General features: G+C 48.5%; 1 protein-coding gene across 1 annotated transcript in view; it reads left to right on the top strand.

Moving 5' to 3' along the window:
* The first annotated feature begins 9,667 nt into the window (after positions 1–9,667).
* Positions 9,668–18,631, top strand: part of si:dkeyp-73b11.8 (BPTI/Kunitz domain-containing protein) — a 37,122-nt gene continuing 28,158 nt past the window's right edge. The window contains exon 1 of the mRNA XM_046352121.1: positions 9,668–9,826. Within this exon, the coding sequence (XP_046208077.1) occupies positions 9,670–9,826 (157 nt within the window). The 5' untranslated portion in view covers positions 9,668–9,669. The remainder of the gene's footprint in view (positions 9,827–18,631) is intronic.

Here is an 18,631-nt window from a genome sequence, read left to right as displayed (position 1 = left end):
ACCAGATCGGACCCCAATCATCTCTGACCCCAACCATCTCTGACCCCAACCATCTCTGACCCCAATCATCTCTGACCCCAACCATCTCTGACCCCAATCATCTCTGACCCCAATCATCTCTGACCCCAATCATCTCTGACCCCAACCATCTCTGACCCCAACCATCTCTGACCCCAATCATCTCTAACCCCAACCATCTCTGACCCCAATCATCTCTGACCCCAATCATCTCTGCCCCCAACCATCTCTGACCCCAATCATCTCTGACCCCAATCATCTCTGCCCCCAATAGGGTTAAATTAAGGATATGATGTCATTTGTATGAAATTCGGGTAACACTTTAATGGAAGTGTACACACACAATGAATTCTTAATTTAACACATTAATAACCCCTACTAGCACATGAAAATTGAATCATTCTTATGTCAACAACTACAAGTCTAGGTAGTTTGAGAGTGTTGATTCATCAAGTCTAGGTAGTTTGAGAGAGTTGATTCATCAACTCTAGGTAGTTTATGAGAGAGTTGATTCATCAAGTCTAGGTAGTTTATGAGAGAGTTGATTCATCAACTCTAGGTAGTTTATGAGAGAGTTGATTCATCAACTCTAGGTAGTTTATGAAAGTGTTGATTCATCAACTCTAGGTAGTTTATGAGAGAGTTGATTCATCAACTCTAGGTAGTTTATTTGAGAGTTGATTCATCAACTCTAGGTAGTTTATGAAAGAGTTGATTCATCAAGTCTAGGTAGTTTGAGAGTGTTGATTCATCAACTCTAGGTAGTTTATGAGAGAGTTGATTCATCAACTCTAGGTAGTTTATGAGAGAGTTGATTCATCAACTCTAGGTCGTTTATCAGAGTGTTGATTCATCAACTCTAGGTAGTTTATGAGAGAGTTGCAGGTTCATTGCATAGCGTATGTCCAGTGTCCTGGATAAGGGGTGATATACCAAAGTATCAAAAGTTAATGTAATTGCTAAAATATAAGTAAGTATCCAAAGTTAAAGTATAAATCGTTCCACATCATTTACAAACAAAGCCTTTGTGTTTTGTGAGTCTGCCAGATCCGAGGCAGTATGGATGACCAGTTCTGTTGATGTGTGTGAATTGGACCGTTTTCCGGTCCTGCTAAGAATTACAAATTTAACGAGTACTTTTATGTGCCAGAGAAAATGTTATCAGTAAAAAGTACATTATTTTCTTTAGGAATGTAGTGATGTAAAAGTAAAAGTTGTCAAAAATATAAATAGTAAAGTAAATTACAGATACCCCAAAACACTACTTAAGTAGTACTTTAAAGTATTTTTACTTAAGTACTTTACAACTTCCCAAATTCTCCCATATCACCCCGCTCTTCAACACACTCCACTGGCTTCTACAAGATCATGGTACTTACCTACAGAACAGCAAGAGGAACTGCCCCTCCCAACCTTCAGGCTCTGCTCCAACCCTACACCCCAACCTGAGCACTTTGTCCTGGCACCTCTGGTCTCTTGGCCCTCCCACCCCTACGGGAGGCAGCTCCCACTCAGCCCAGTCCAAGCTCTTCTCTGTTCTGGCACCTCTGGTCTCTTGGCCCTCCCACCCCTACGGGAGGCAGCACCCACTCAGCCCAGTCCAAACTCTTCTCTGTCCTCCCACCCCTACGGGAGGCAGCTCCCACTCAACCCAGTCCAAGCTCTTCTCTGTCCTCTCACCCCTACGGGAGGCAGCTCCCACTCAGCCCAGTCCAAGCTCTTCTCTGTCCTCCCACCCCTACGGGAGGCAGCTCCCACTCAGCCCAGTCCAAGCTCTTCTCTGTCCTCCCACCCCTACGGGAGGCAGCTCCCACTCAGCCCAGTCCAAGCTCTTCTATGTTCTAGCACCTCTGGTCTCTTGGCCCTCCCACCCCTACGGGAGGCAGCTCCCACTCAGCCCAGTCCAAGCTCTTCTCTGTCCTGGCACCTCTGGTCTCTTGGCCCTCCCACCCCTACGGGAGGCAGCTCCCACTCAGCCCAGTCCAAGCTCTTCTCTGTCCTGGCACCTCTGATCTCTTGGCCCTCCCACCCCTACGGGAGGCAGCTCCCACTCAGCCCAGTCCAAGCTCTTCTCTGTCCTGGCACCTCAACGGTGGAACCAGCTTCTCCCTGATGCTCGGAGGGCAGAGACCCTGTCCAGCTTCCCCCTGAAGCTAGGACAGCAGAGACCCTGTCCAGCTTCCCCCTGAAGCTAGGACAGCAGAGTCCCTGTCCATCGTCCCCCTGATGCTACGACAGCAGAGTCCATCTTCCCCCTGATGCTAGGACAGCAGAGTCCCTGTCCATCTTCCCCCTGATGCTAGGACAGCAGAGTCCATCTTCCCCCTGATGCTAGGACAGCAGAGACCCTGTCCATCTTCCCCCTGAAACTAGGACAGCAGAGTCCATCTTCCCCCTGAAACGAGGACAGCAGAGTCAATCGTCCCCCTGATGCTAGGACAGCAGAGACCCTGTCCATCTTCCCCCTGAAACTAGGACAGCAGAGTCAATCTTCCCCCTGAAACTAGGACAGCAGTGTCCCTGTCCATATTCCCCCTGAAACTAGGACAGCAGAGTCAATCTTCCCCCTGAAACTAGGACAGCAGAGTCAATCTTCCCCCTGAAATTAGGACAGCAGAGACCCTGTCCAACTTCCCCCTGATGCTAGGACAGTAGAGTCCCTGCACATCTTCCCCCTGAAACTAGGACAGCAGGGACCCTGTCCATCTTCCCCCTGATGCTAGGACAGTAGAGTCCCTGTCCATCTTCCCCCTGAAACTAGGACAGCAGAGTCAATCTTCCCCCTGATGCTAGGACAGCAGAGTCCATCTTCCCCCTGATGCTAGGACAGCAGAGTCCATCTTACCCCTGATGCTAGGACAGCAGAGTCCCTGTCCATCTTCCCCCTGAAGCTAGGACAGCAGAGTCCCTGTCCATCTTCCCCCTGATGCTAGGACAGCAGAGTCCCTGTCCATCTTCCCCCTGAAGCTAGGACAGCAGAGTCCCTGTCCATCTTCCCCCTGATGCTAGGACAGCAGAGTCCCTGTCCATCTTCCCCCTGATGCTAGGACAGTAGAGTCCCCGTCCATCTTGCAAAAACATCTGAAACCCTACCTCTTCAAAGAGTATCTTAAATAATCCCACAGCCCCCCACCCCTCTTTTCCCCTTACTAACTCTGACTTTGCTGATAGCTACTTTGAGGAAAAATGTACTGACCATGAATGTGATATGTGGCTGTCCCACCTAGCTATCTGGAGATGAATGTACTATGACTGGTCCACCTAGCTATCTGGAGATGAATGTACTGACTATGACTGGTCCACCTAGCTATCTGGAGATGAATGTACTATGACTGGTCCACCTAGCTATCTGGAGATGAATGTACTGACTATGACTGGTCCACCTAGCTATCTGGAGATGAATGTACTGACTATGACTGGTCCACCTAGCTATCTGGAGATGAATGTACTATGACTGGTCCACCTAGTTATCTGGAGATGAATGTACTGACTATGACTGGTCCACCTAGCTATCTGGAGATGAATGTACTATGACTGGTCCACCTAGCTATCTGGAGATGAATGTCCTGACTATGACTGGTCCACCTAGCTATCTGGAGATGAATGTACTGACTATGACTGGTCCACCTAGCTATCTGGAGATGAATGTCCTGACTATGACTGGTCCACCTAGCTATCTGGAGATGAATGTACTATGACTGGTCCACCTAGCTATCTGGAGATGAATGTACTGACTATGACTGGTCCCACCTAGCTATCTGGAGATGAATGTACTGACTATGACTGGTCCACCTAGCTATCTGGAGATGAATGTACTGACTATGACTGGTCCACCTAGCTATCTGGAGATGAATGTACTGACTATGACTGGTCCACCTAGCTATCTGAAGATGAATGTACTGACTATGACTGGCCCACCTAGCTATCTGAAGATGAATGTACTATGACTGGTCCACCTAGCTATCTGAAGATGAATGTACTGACTATGACTGGTCCCACCTAGCTATCTGGAGATGAATGTACTGACTATGACTGGTCCACCTAGCTATCTGGAGATGAATGTACTGACTATGACTGGTCCACCTAGCTATCTGGAGATGAATGTACTGACTATGACTGGTCCACCTAGCTATCTGAAGATGAATGTACTGACTATGACTGGCCCACCTAGCTATCTGAAGATGAATGTACTATGACTGGTCCACCTAGCTATCTGGAGATGAATGTACTATGACTGGTCCACCTAGCTATCTGGAGATGAATGTACTATGACTGGTCCACCTAGTTATCTGGAGATGAATGTACTGACTATGACTGGTCCACCTAGCTATCTGGAGATGAATGTACTATGACTGGTCCACCTAGCTATCTGGAGATGAATGTCCTGACTATGACTGGTCCACCTAGCTATCTGGAGATGAATGTACTGACTATGACTGGTCCACCTAGCTATCTGGAGATGAATGTCCTGACTATGACTGGTCCACCTAGCTATCTGGAGATGAATGTACTATGACTGGTCCACCTAGCTATCTGGAGATGAATGTACTGACTATGACTGGTCCCACCTAGCTATCTGGAGATGAATGTACTGACTATGACTGGTCCACCTAGCTATCTGGAGATGAATGTACTGACTATGACTGGTCCACCTAGCTATCTGGAGATGAATGTACTGACTATGACTGGTCCACCTAGCTATCTGGAGATGAATGTACTGACTATGACTGGTCCATGACTGGTCTAGCTATCTGGACCTAGCTATCTGGAGATGAATGTACTGACTATGACTGGTCCACCTAGCTATCTGAAGATGAATGTACTGACTATGACTGGCCCACCTAGCTATCTGAAGATGAATGTACTATGACTGGTCCACCTAGCTATCTGAAGATGAATGTACTGACTATGACTGGCCCACCTAGCTATCTGAAGATGAATGTACTATGACTGGTCCACCTAGCTATCTGGAGATGAATGTACTGACTATGACTGGTCCACCTAGCTATCTGGAGATGAATGTACTGACTATGACTGGTCCACCTAGCTATCTGGAGATGAATGTCCTGACTATGACTGGTCCACCTAGCTATCTGGAGATGAATGTACTATGACTGGTCCACCTAGCTATCTGGAGATGAATGTACTGACTATGACTGGTCCACCTAGCTATCTGGAGATGAATGTACTGACTATGACTGGTCCACCTAGCTATCTGGAGATGAATGTACTGACTATGACTGGTCCACCTAGCTATCTGGAGATGAATGTACTGACTATGACTGGTCCACCTAGCTATCTGGAGATGAATGTACTGACTATGACTGGTCCACCTAGCTATCTGGAGATGAATGTACTGACTATGACTGGTCCACCTAGCTATCTGGAGATGAATGTACTGACTATGACTGGTCCACCTAGCTATCTGGAGATGAATGTACTGACTATGACTGGTCCACCTAGCTATCTGGAGATGAATGTACTGACTATGACTGGTCCACCTAGCTATCTGGAGATGAATGTTCTATGACTGGTCCACCTAGCTATCTGGAGATGAATGTACTGACTATGACTGGTCCACCTAGCTATCTGGAGATGAATGTACTGACTATGACTGGTCCCACCTAGCTATCTGGAGATGAATGTACTGACTATGACTGGTCCACCTAGCTATCTGAAGATGAATGTACTGACTATGACTGGTCCACCTAGCTATCTGGAGAGATGAATGAATGTACTGACTATGACTGGTCCACCTAGCTATCTGGAGATGAATGTACTGACTATGACTGGTCCACCTAGCTATCTGGAGATGAATGTACTGACTATGACTGGTCCACCTAGCTATCTGGAGATGAATGTACTGACTATGACTGGTCCACCTAGCTATCTGGAGATGAATGTACTGATGACTGGTCCACCTAGCTATCTGGAGATGAATGTACTGACTATGACTGGTCCACCTAGCTATCTGGAGATGAATGTACTGACTATGACTGGTCCACCTAGCTATCTGGAGATGAATGTACTGACTATGACTGGTCCACCTAGCTATCTGGAGATGAATGTACTGACTATGACTGGTCCACCTAGCTATCTGGAGATGAATGTACTGACTATGACTGGTCCACCTAGCTATCTGGAGATGAATGTACTGACTATGACTGGTCCACCTAGCTATCTGGAGATGAATGTACTGACTATGACTGGTCCACCTAGCTATCTGGAGATGAATGTACTGACTATGACTGGTCCACCTAGCTATCTGGAGATGAATGTACTGACTATGACTGGTCCACCTAGCTATCTGGAGATGAATGTTCTATGACTGGTCCACCTAGCTATCTGGAGATGAATGTACTGACTATGACTGGTCCACCTAGCTATCTGGAGATGAATGTACTGACTATGACTGGTCCACCTAGCTATCTGGAGATGAATGTACTGACTATGACTGGTCCACCTAGCTATCTGGAGATGAATGTACTGACTATGACTGGTCCACCTAGCTATCTGGAGATGAATGTACTGACTATGACTGGTCCACCTAGCTATCTGGAGATGAATGTACTGACTATGACTGGTCCACCTAGCTATCTGGAGATGAATGTACTGACTATGACTGGTCCACCTAGCTATCTGGAGATGAATGTACTGACTATGACTGGTCCACCTAGCTATCTGGAGATGAATGTACTGACTATGACTGGTCCACCTAGCTATCTGGAGATGAATGTACTGACTATGACTGGTCCACCTAGCTATCTGGAGATGAATGTACTGACTATGACTGGTCCACCTAGCTATCTGGAGATGAATGTACTGACTATGACTGGTCCACCTAGCTATCTGGAGATGAATGTACTGACTATGACTGGTCCACCTAGCTATCTGGAGATGAATGTACTGACTATGACTGGTCCACCTAGCTATCTGGAGATGAATGTACTGGTGGTCCACCTAGCTATCTGGAGATGAATGTACTGACTATGACTGGTCCACCTAGCTATCTGGAGATGAATGTACTGACTATGACTGGTCCACCTAGCTATCTGGAGATGAATGTACTGACTATGACTGGTCCACCTAGCTATCTGGAGATGAATGTACTGACTATGACTGGTCCACCTAGCTATCTGGAGATGAATGAATACTGACTATGACTGGTCCACCTAGCTATCTGAAGATGAATGTACTGACTATGACTGGTCCACCTAGCTATCTGGAGATGAATGTACTATGACTGGTCCACCTAGCTATCTGGAGATGAATGTTCTGACTATGACTGGTCCACCTAGCTATCTGGAGATGAATGTACTGACTATGACTGGTCCACCTAGCTATCTGGAGATGAATGTACTGACTATGACTGGTCCACCTAGCTATCTGGAGATGAATGTACTGACTATGACTGGTCCACCTAGCTATCTGAAGATGAATGTACTGACTATGACTGGTCCACCTAGCTATCTGGAGATGAATGTACTGACTATGACTGGTCCACCTAGCTATCTGGAGATGAATGTACTGACTATGACTGGTCCACCTAGCTATCTGAAGATGAATGTACTGACTATGACTGGTCCACCTAGCTATCTGGAGATGAATGTACTGACTATGACTGGTCCACCTAGCTATCTGGAGATGAATGTACTATGACTGGTCCACCTAGCTATCTGGAGATGAATGTACTGACTATGACTGGTCCACCTAGCTATCTGGAGAGGAGATGAATGTACTGACTATGACTGGTCCACCTAGCTATCTGGAGATGAATGTACTGACTATGACTGGTCCACCTAGCTATCTGGAGATGAATGTACTGACTATGACTGGTCCACCTAGCTATCTGGAGATGAATGTACTGACTATGACTGGTCCACCTAGCTATCTGGAGATGAATGTACTGACTATGACTGGTCCACCTAGCTATCTGGAGATGAATGTACTGACTATGACTGGTCCACCTAGCTATCTGGAGATGAATGTACTAACTATGACTGGTCCACCTAGCTATCTGGAGATGAATGTACTGACTATGACTGGTCCACCTAGCTATCTGGAGATGAATGTCCTAACTATGACTGGTCCACCTAGCTATCTGGAGATGAATGTACTGACTATGACTGGTCCACCTAGCTATCTGGAGATGAATGTACTGACTATGACTGGTCCACCTAGCTATCTGGAGATGAATGTACTGGTCCACCTAGCTGACTATGACTGGTCCACCTAGCTATCTGGAGATGAATGTACTATGACTGGTCCACCTAGCTATCTGGAGATGAATGTACTGACTATGACTGGTCCACCTAGCTATCTGGAGATGAATGTACTGACTATGACTGGTCCACCTAGCTATCTGGAGATGAATGTACTGACTATGACTGGTCCACCTAGCTATCTGGAGATGAATGTACTGACTATGACTGGTCCACCTAGCTATCTGGAGATGAATGTACTGACTATCTGGTCCAGATGAATGTACTGACTATGACTGGTCCACCTAGCTATCTGGAGATGAATGTACTGACTATGACTGGTCCACCTAGCTATCTGGAGATGAATGTACTATCTGGAGATGAATGTACTGACTATGACTGGTCCACCTAGCTATTTGAAGATGAATGTACTGACTATGACTGGTCCACCTAGCTATCTGGAGATGAATGTACTGACTATGACTGGTCCACCTAGCTATCTGAAGATGAATGTACTGACTATGACTGGTCCACCTAGCTATTTGAAGATGAATGTACTGACTATGACTGGTCCACCTAGCTATCTGAAGATGAATGTACTGACTATGACTGGTCCACCTAGCTATCTGGAGATGAATGTACTAACTATGACTGGTCCACCTAGCTATTTGGAGATGAATGTACTAACTATGACTGGTCCACCTAGCTATCTGAAGATGAATGTACTGACTATGACTGGTCCACCTAGCTATCTGAAGATGAATGTTCTGACTATGACTGGTCCACCTAGCTATCTGGAGATGAATGTACTGACTATGACTGGTCCACCTAGCTATCTGGAGATGAATGTACTGACTATGACTGGTCCACCTAGCTATCTGGAGATGAATGTTCTGACTATGACTGGTCCACCTAGCTATCTGGAGATGAATGTACTGACTATGACTGGTCCACCTAGCTATCTGGAGATGAATGTACTGACTATGACTGGTCCACCTAGCTATCTGGAGATGAATGTACTGACTATGACTGGTCCACCTAGCTATCTGGAGATGAATGTACTGACTATGACTGGTCCACCTAGCTATCTGAAAATGAATGTACTGACTATGACTGGTCCACCTAGCTATCTGGAGATGAATGTACTGACTATGACTGGTCCACCTAGCTATCTGGAGATGAATGTACTGACTATGACTGGTCCACCTAGCTATCTGGAGATGAATGTACTGACTATGACTGGTCCACCTAGCTATCTGGAGATGAATGTACTGACTATGACTGGTCCACCTAGCTGTCTGAAGTAATTCTCACTGGATAAGACTGTCTGATAACATATTACTGCAACCTAAACAGCACCAACAGATCTGGGACCAGGCTCCATATCCTTACTGCACTTCCTGTTGGGGCGCAGCCCTGGTATCAGTGATGAGTACGAAGGTCAGCGGAGATGATGTGTAAACATCCCCCTCCCTTCGCAGTTTACAACCGTCACTCGTTCTGCTGGAGACTGGAGAGAACACACACAGACAGCACCATGAAACAACTGGTCATATTTGGGGCTTTAGTTTTTGCTACATTCTACATGGTTCACAGCGAAGTACCAGGTAAGTTCAATCATTTAGTATGTCTGTGTGCATATACCTCAGTCACCGTCTTGTCAGTCTCAGGTAGGTGCTGTTCTGTTTGTACATCTGAAATAGAGTTTGATTTGAAGACTTTAATAAATCAGTAGTCTGCTAAAGGGGTCTTAAAACTGTTCTCTTACCGCTTCATTGTAGCATCAGACGTTAGTTTTGACTTTTACTCCTCTTCCATTTGAAATAAGGGAGGCTTGTCTTTGCTTCCCTTCACGTCCAGTTGAGTTTGGGCGGGAGAGCAAATTGATTCAGTATTTTTTTAAAACATGAAATATTTTACACATTATTTATGAATTTAATCAATGAATTAAGTTACTCATGTCCTATTTTAAATATTTTACCCATTGTAATATTCTGCAGTTAGGGGAACACTTTATGGAACTGAGAGTACAAAGGTTGTCATTCAAATCGTTTATGATCCCTGAGAGTATCACTCTGACAACATGGCGGTTTCACTGACAGGCGATGGTTTCACTGACAGGCGAAGGTTTCACTGACAGGCGAAGGTTTCACTTTAGATCAAGACCTAATAAGACAGACCTTTTGGGCCCTCACCAGTTGGGCCCTCACCAGTTGGGCACTCACCAGTTGGGCCCTCGCCAGTTGGGCCCTCACCAGTTGGGCCCTCACCAGTTGGTCTCTCACCAGTTGGGACCTCGCCAGTTGGGCCCTCACCAGTTGGGCCCTCACCAATTGGGCCCTCGCCAGTTGGGCCCTCGCCAGTTGGTCTCTCACCAGTTGGGCCCTCACCAGTTGGTCTCTCACCAGTTGGTCTCTCACCAGTTGGGCCCTCACCAGTTGGTCTCTCACCAGTTGGTCTCTCACCAGTTGGTCTCTCACCAGTTGGGCCCTCACCAGTTGGGCCCTCACCAGTTGGTCTCTCACCAGTTGGTCTCTCACCAGTTGGTCTCTCACCAGTTGGGCCCTCACCAGTTGGTCTCTCACCAGTTGGGCCCTCACCAGTTGGTCTCTCACCAGTTGGGCCCTCACCAGTTGGGCCCTCACCAGTTGGGCCCTCACCAGTTGGTCTCTCACCAGTTGGTCTCTCACCAGTTGGGCCCTCACCAGTTGGGCTCTCACCAGCTGGGCCCTCACCAGCTGGGCCCTCACCAGTTTGCATCCCTGAATAATACAGACAGACTAGCTTGTCTTAGACATACAGTATACCACAATGTTTTGTTGTTTATAAGTCAATCACCACCTTCCGGAGACACCTGAAACCCCACCTCTTTAAGGAATACCTAGGATAGGATAAGTAATCCCTCTCACCCCCCCCCTTTAAGATTTAGATGCACTATTGTAAAGTGACTGTTCTACTGGATGTCATAAGGTGAATGCACCAATTTGTAAGTAGCTCTGGATAAGAGCGTCTGCTAAATGACTTAAAGGTAAATGTAATGTATAAGACAAGCTATACAACATTAGCCCGGATCTGTTTTTAGGAGAAGCTTTTCCAGCCGTAGCAGTAACATGGGGAGCAGGATCTGCAACGACACTGCAGTGCTGCTCTGGTCCTAAACCTACTGTTATGGTGTCTGTAACCTAGTGCCACGGTGTACATCTGAGAGTCTGCGATGAAAGGTGGTGGCTCTGATGAAAGGAGGTGGTTTGTTTTGGAAGTCGTTGTCCTGCAGTTAAGGAGTGAGTGTTTACAGAAAATGCTACTTTCTGTATTTGAGATGTTTTCTGACCCTATAAGGCTTCTGTTGTGGTGCCTGGCAGATCCAAACACTGCACACTTTGTATGGAAGACATGCAACAATTACATCAGTACAGAACTGTGACTAGTGGATGAGGAGCGGAGGGTTGGACTGTGGCTGGTGGATGAGGAGAGGAGGGTTGTGGCTAGTGGATGAGGAGGGTTGGACTGTGGCTAGTGGATGAGGAGGGTTGGACTGTGGCTAGTGGATGAGGAAGGGAGGGTTGTGGCTAGTGGATGAGGAGGGGAGGGTTGTGGCTAGTGGATGAGGAGGGGAGGGTTGTGGCTAGTGGATGAGGAGGGTTGGACTGTGGCTAGTGGATGAGGAGGGGAGGGTTGTGGCTAGTGGATGAGGAGGGGAGGGTTGGACTGTGGCTGGTGGATGAGGAGAGGAGGGTTGTGGCTAGTGGATGAGGAGGGTTGGACTGTGGCTAGTGGATGAGGAGGGGAGGGTTGTGGCTAATGGATGAGGAGGGGAGGGTTGTGGCTAGTGGATGAGGAGGGGAGGGTTGGACTGTGGCTGGTGGATGAGGAGAGGAGGGTTGTGGCTAGTGGATGAGGAGGGTTGGACTGTGGCTAGTGGATGAGGAGGGGAGGGTTGTGGCTAGTGGATGAGGAGGGGAGGGTTGTGGCTAGTGGATGAGGAGGGGAGGGTTGTGGCTAGTGGATGAGGAGGGTTGGACTGTGGCTAGTGGATGAGGAGGGGAGGGTTGTGGCTAGTGGATGAGGAGGGGACGGTTGTGGCTAGTGGATGAGGAGGGGAGGGTTGTGGCTAGTGGATGAGGAGGGTTAGACTGTGGCTAGTGGATGAGGAGGGGAGGGTTGTGGCTAGTGGATGAGGAGGGGAGGGTTGTGGCTAGTGGATGAGGAGGGGAGGGTTGTGGCTAGTGGATGAGGAGGGGAGAGTTGTGGCTAGTGGATGAGGAGGGGAGGGTTGGACTGTGGCTGGTGGATGAGGAGTGGAGGGTTGTGCCTAGTTAATGAGGAGCGGAGGGTTGGACTGTGGCTAGTGGATGAGGAGGGGAGGGTTGGACTGTGGCTCGTGGATGAGGAGGGGGGTTGGATTGTGACTGGTGGATGAGGAGGGGAGGGTTGGACTGTGGCTCGTGGATGAGGAGGGGAGGGTTGTGGCTAGTGGATGAGGAGGGGAGGGTTGTGGCTAGTGGATGAGGAGGGGAGGGTTGGACTGTGGCTGGTGGATGAGGAGAGGAGAGTTGTGGCTAGTGGATGAGGAGGGGAGGGTTGCACTGTGGCTGGTGGATGAGGAGGGGAGGGTTGGACTGTGGCTCGTGGATGAGGACGGGGGTTGGACTGTGGCTCGTGGATGAGGAGGGGGGTTGGACTGTGATACGTGGATGAGGAGAGGAGGGTTGGACTGTGACTAGTGGATGAGGAGAGGAGGGTTGTGGCTAGTGGATGAGGAGGGGAGGGTTGTGCCTAGTGGATGAGGAGGGGAGGGTTGGACTGTGGCTCGTGGATGAGGAGGGGGTTGGACTGTGATACGTGGATGAGGTGGGGAGGGTTGGACTGTGACTAGTGGATGAGGAGAGGAGGGTTGTGGCTAGTGGATGAGGAGTGGAGGGTAGGCTCCAGTAGGCTCCCAGAGATGACTAATGCAAGTAGGAGCCCAGAGATGACTAATGCAAGTAGGAGCCCAGAGATGACTAATGCAAGTAGGAGCCCAGAGATTACTAATGCAAGTAGGCTCCCAGAGATGACTAATGCAAGTAGGCTCCAGAGATTACTAATAGCTAGTGGATGACGAGGGGAGGGTTGGACTGTGGCTCGTGGATGAGGAGGGGAGGGTTGGACTGTGGCTAGTAAATGAGGAGTGGAGGGTTGGACTGTGGCTAGTAAATGAGGAGTGAAGGGTTGGACTGTGGCTAGTGGATGAGGAGGGGAGGGTTGGACTGTGGCTAGTGGATGAGGAGGGGAGGGTTGGACTGTGGCTAGTGGATGAGGAGGGGAGGGTTGTGGCTAGTGGATGAGGAGAGGAGGGTTGTGGCTAGTGGATGAGGAGGGGGTTGGACTGTGATTCGTGGATGAGGGGGAGGGTTGGACTGTGCCTAGTTGATGAGGAGCGGAGGGTTGGACTGTGGCTAGTGGATGAGGAGGGGAGGGTTGGACTGTGGCTAGTGGATGAGGAGGGGAGGGTTGGACTGTGGCTAGTGGATGAGGAGGGGAGGGTTGGACTGTGACTAGTGGATGAGGAGGGGAGGGTTGGACTGTGGCTAGTGGATGAGGAGGGGAGGGTTGGACTGTGGCTCGTGGATGAGGAGGGGAGGGTTGTGGCTAGTGGATGAGGAGAGGAGGGTTGTGGCTAGTGGATGAGGAGGGGGTTGGACTGTGATTCGTGGATGAGGGGGAGGGTTGGACTGTGCCTAGTTGATGAGGAGCGGAGGGTTGGACTGTGGCTAGTGGATGAGGAGGGGAGGGTTGGACTGTGACTAGTGGATGAGGAGGGGAGGGTTGGACTGTGGCTAGTGGATGAGGAGGGGAGGGTTGGACTGTGGCTCGTGGATGAGGAGGGGAGGGTTGTGGCTAGTGGATGAGGAGCGGAGGGTTGTGGCTAGTGGATGAGGAGAGGAGGGTTGGACTGTGGCTCGTGGATGAGGAGGGGAGGGTTGTGGCTAGTGGATGAGGAGAGGAGGGTTGTGCCTAGTGGATGAGGAGGGGAGGGTTGGACTGTGGCTCGTGGATGAGGAGGGGGTTGGACTGTGATACGTGGATGAGGAGGGGAGGGTTGGACTGTGACTAGTAAATGAGGAGTGGAGGGTAGGCTCCAGTAGGAGCCCAGAGATGACTAATGCAAGTAGGAGCCCAGAGATGACTAATGCAAGTAGGAGCCCAGAGATTACTAATGCAAGTAGGCTCCCAGAGATGACTAATGCAAGTAGGCTCCAGAGATGACTAATAGCTAGTGGGTGACGAGGGGAGGGTTGGACTGTGGCTCGTGGATGAGGAGGGGAGGATTGGACTGTGGCTAGTAAATGAGGAGTGGAGGGTTGGACTGTGGCTAGTAAATGAGGAGTGGAGGGTTGGACTGTGGCTCGTGGATGAGGAGGGGAGGGTTGTGGCTAGTGGATGAGGAGAGGAGGGTTGTGGCTAGTGGATGAGGAGGGGAGGGTTGGACTGTGGCTCGTGGATGAGGAGGGGAGGGTTGTGGCTAGTGGATGAGGAGGGGAGGGTTGGACTGTGGCTCGTGGATGAGGAGGGGAGGGTTGTGGCTAGTGGATGAGGAGAGGAGGGTTGTGGCTAGTGGATGAGGAGGGGGGTTGGACTGTGATTTGTGGATGAGGGGGGAGGGTTGGACTGTGCCTAGTTGATGAGGAGCGGAGGGTTGGACTGTGGCTAGTGGATGAGGAGGGGAGGGTTGGACTGTGACTAGTGGATGAGGAGGGGAGGGTTGGACTGTGGCTCGTGGATGAGGAGCGGAGGGTTGTGGCTAGTGGATGAGGAGAGGAGGGTTGTGGCTAGTGGATGAGGAGGGGAGGGTTGGACTGTGGCTGGTGGATGAGGAGTGGAGGGTTGTGCCTAGTGGATGAGGAGCGGAGGGTTGGACAGTGACTAGTAAATGAGGAGTGGAGGGTTGTGCCTAGTGGATGAGGAGTGGAGGGTTGGACTGTGGCTAGTGGATGAGGAGGGGAGGGTTGGACTATGGCTAGTGGATGAGGAGGGGATGGCTGGACTATGGCTAGTGGATGAGGAGCGGAGGGTTGGACTGTGATTAGTGGATGAGGAGGGGAGGGTTGGACTGTGGCTAGTGGATGAGGAGGGGAAGGTTGGACTGTGGCTAGTGGATGAGGAGGGGAGGGTTGGACTGTGGCTAGTGGATGAGGAGGGGAAGGTTGGACTGTGGCTAGTGGATGAGGAGGGGAAGGTTGGACTGTGGCTAGTGGATGAGGAGGGGAAGGTTGGACTGTGGCTAGTGGATGTGGAGAGGAAGGTTGGACTGTGACTTTTTTTTAAACAGGGTTAAATATGATGTTGTAGTAAAGCTGCAGTCCACAGGGGGGCACTGTGTCACTGTCAGAATTTTCAGTATGTGTTTCAGTCTGAAAACTTGCCATCATTCTGTCCTGCTGGCTTCAGGACCAGCCAGTTAAACACAGCCACCCTCAAGAAGGTGGAGGTTTGGCACATACTTACTAAGTAATCCCACATTTGGGATTATACTAAATAATCCCACATTTGGGATTATACTAAATAATCCCACATTTGTAACATTTCTGAACACTCATATCGACATTTTTTTTCCACCAATAACAACTCTGCCTCGCGCCTAATGTAATGGGAAGCTCTCCTTGCATATCTGAGGGGGTAAATCATATCCTTTAGTTCAGGTGCTGGTCAAATGTATAAGGCTCAAATAGATTCATTGGAGAAATAAATTATAGATCTGGAAAATGAACATAGTATAACGTTTGACAACTCAACTCTACAAAAATTAGAACAAAAGTGAATATAACACCCTGAAGACCCATAAAGCGGAAAACGCTCTTACGAGAACAAAAACAAAACTACTACGAACATGGAGATCAAGCAAGGAAGTTGCTAGCTTGGCAGATAAGGAGAGAGGAAGCTCGTAGAGTTATTAGCTCTACGACACAGTTGTTCACAGAGGAAATGTATCTGGTCTTTAGGGACTTTAATGAGACATTGTACCAGTCTGAAGGGGCCCCTGCCACAATGCATGAGTTTTTGAACAAACTCAATCTACAAATGTTAACTGATGAGGATAGAGAGCACTTGGAAAAAGAGATGACATTCCGAGGAAATTAGGGATTCCGTTTTCAACACTGCTGGGGGAAAATCACCAGGGTTAGACGGATTCCCTATTGAATTCTAACGATCCAAAACTAATTCAGCCTCTTTGCAGTATGTTTAATGATGTTTAATTATGCCATAGAGGCAGAAAAGCTCCCAGACACACTTGAACAGATACTGATCATAGTTTTGTTCAAACCTGGGAAAGATCCTCTGCTTTGTGGGTTGTATAGACTACTATCTTTATTGAACACTTCATAGAAGATTCTTGGAAAACTCATTGCTCTTAGACTGGATTAGGTTCTTCCAGACTTGGCTGATATGGACCAAACAGGCTTTTGTAAGAAACCGCTCATCTCCTGATAATATCAGAAGATTATTTAATATTATGCATTATGTGGAGAATGACCAAGAACCTGCAGTGGAGGCTTCATTAGATGCGGAACAAGCTTTTGACCGCATAGAATGTTTGACGTTTTCCAGAGGATGAATATTGGTCTGTTGTATGTTGGTCTGATTAGATTGCTGTACAAATGTCCAGTATCTCAGATCTTGACTAATGGAAACATTTCCTCACAGTTTTTCTATCACGTGGCACAAGGCAGGGTTGTCCCGCTAGTCCTCTCCTTTCTTCTTTGGCAGCTTTTAGATCTCATCTCATCCAATCATAGTGTTCGTATAGGTGGGCGTGAACATCTTGTCTCGCTATATGCCGATGACATTTTGCTTTAGTTCACTAAACCAGAAATGTCACTCTGGGCATTAGTTCACATCCTGAAAGATTATAGGACCTTTTCAGGATATAAAATACACCTATTGAAGAGTATAATTATGCCTCAGAAAATGACATATCTTGGATTGCAAATTCCTTCTGAAATTATTAAAACATATCACCTGAACTATACTCTACTTCTCAAAAAGGTTGGAGTAGAATTGGATAGATGGCAGAAGTATTGCTGAGTGATGACATTGGCTGCATTTCAAACTCATGAAAGACACACCCTCATCCACTTACCCTCGCCTTATGCCCTTGGGGAATCCCCACGGCCATCTTTGTCGTCGGTCCAAATGGTTAGCCAAGCAAGGGAAGTTGGTAACGTAAACCCCTCAGCCCTCCTTTTTTGATTGAGTTTGCGAGTCACTCCGGGGCCTGAAGCGCCCCATAATTCAATTCGCAATGATTGTACATCCGCTCAGAAAAGTCAGCCAAAACTGAAAACCAACTACTAATGACGGCTCAAACACGTGTCAGAAAAGTCAGCCAAAACTGAAAACCAACTACTAATGACGGCTCAAACACGTGTCATAAAAGTCAGCCAAAACTGAAAACCAACTACTAATGACGGCTCAAACACGTGTCATAAAAGTCAGCCAAAACTGAAAACCAACTACTAATGACGGCTCAAACACGTGTCATAAAAGTCCTTTTGTTTTTGTTTGGTTATCTTTTGAAAACGTTAACTTTCCCTGACATTACACTTATACATTGTAATTTTGGACTTACCTGATGTAGGAGGATGGCTAACACGTCTGCGGATGCGCTGTCTTCTAGCCAAGATATGAAATGCATCATAATTGACTGTAGAGCATTTAAAGGCAACCACAACAGTTCCATGACGACTCACAAAACAACCCTGGGATGATCGAGTGACATATTTCTGACCAGGAACGGTCCATTTAAAATTAATTCACTCGTCCCTCGTCCCTCGCCCCTCGTCCCTCGCCCCTCGTCCCTCGCCCCTCGTCCCTCGCCCCTAGCCCTGCAAGCGTCAACTCGTCAGACGTCATGATACATCATCAGAAGTGTCCACTTCATTTGAGGGGAGAGGGTGTGTGTTTTAACGATGCCACTGGTTCCAGGCCTAATGATGCCACTGGTTCCAGGCCTAATGATGCCACTGGTTCCGGGCCTAATGACACCACTGGTCCCGGGCCTAATGATGCCACTGGTTCCCGGCCTAATGACGCCACTGGTTCCAGGCCTAATGATGCCACTGGTTCCGGGCCTAATGACACCACTGGTCCCGGGCCTAATGACGCCACTGGTCCCGGGCCTAATGATGCCAATGGTCCAGGCCTAATGATGCCACTGGTTCCAGGCCTAATGATGCCACTGGTCCAGGCCTAATGATGCCACTGGTTCCAGGCCTAATGATGCCACTGGTTCCAGGCCTAATGACACCACTGGTTCCAGGCCTAATGACACCACTGGTTCCAGGCCTAATGATGCCACTGGTCCAGGCCTAATGACACCACTGGTCCCAGGCCTAATGATGCAAATGGTTCCGGGCCTAATGATGCCACTA

Source organism: Oncorhynchus gorbuscha, linkage group LG06, assembly GCF_021184085.1.
Source record: "Oncorhynchus gorbuscha isolate QuinsamMale2020 ecotype Even-year linkage group LG06, OgorEven_v1.0, whole genome shotgun sequence".
NCBI classification, from domain to species: domain Eukaryota; kingdom Metazoa; phylum Chordata; class Actinopteri; order Salmoniformes; family Salmonidae; genus Oncorhynchus; species Oncorhynchus gorbuscha.
The sequence above is the reverse complement of the archived record's forward strand: the minus strand, read 5'-3'. Positions and strand labels throughout refer to the sequence as shown.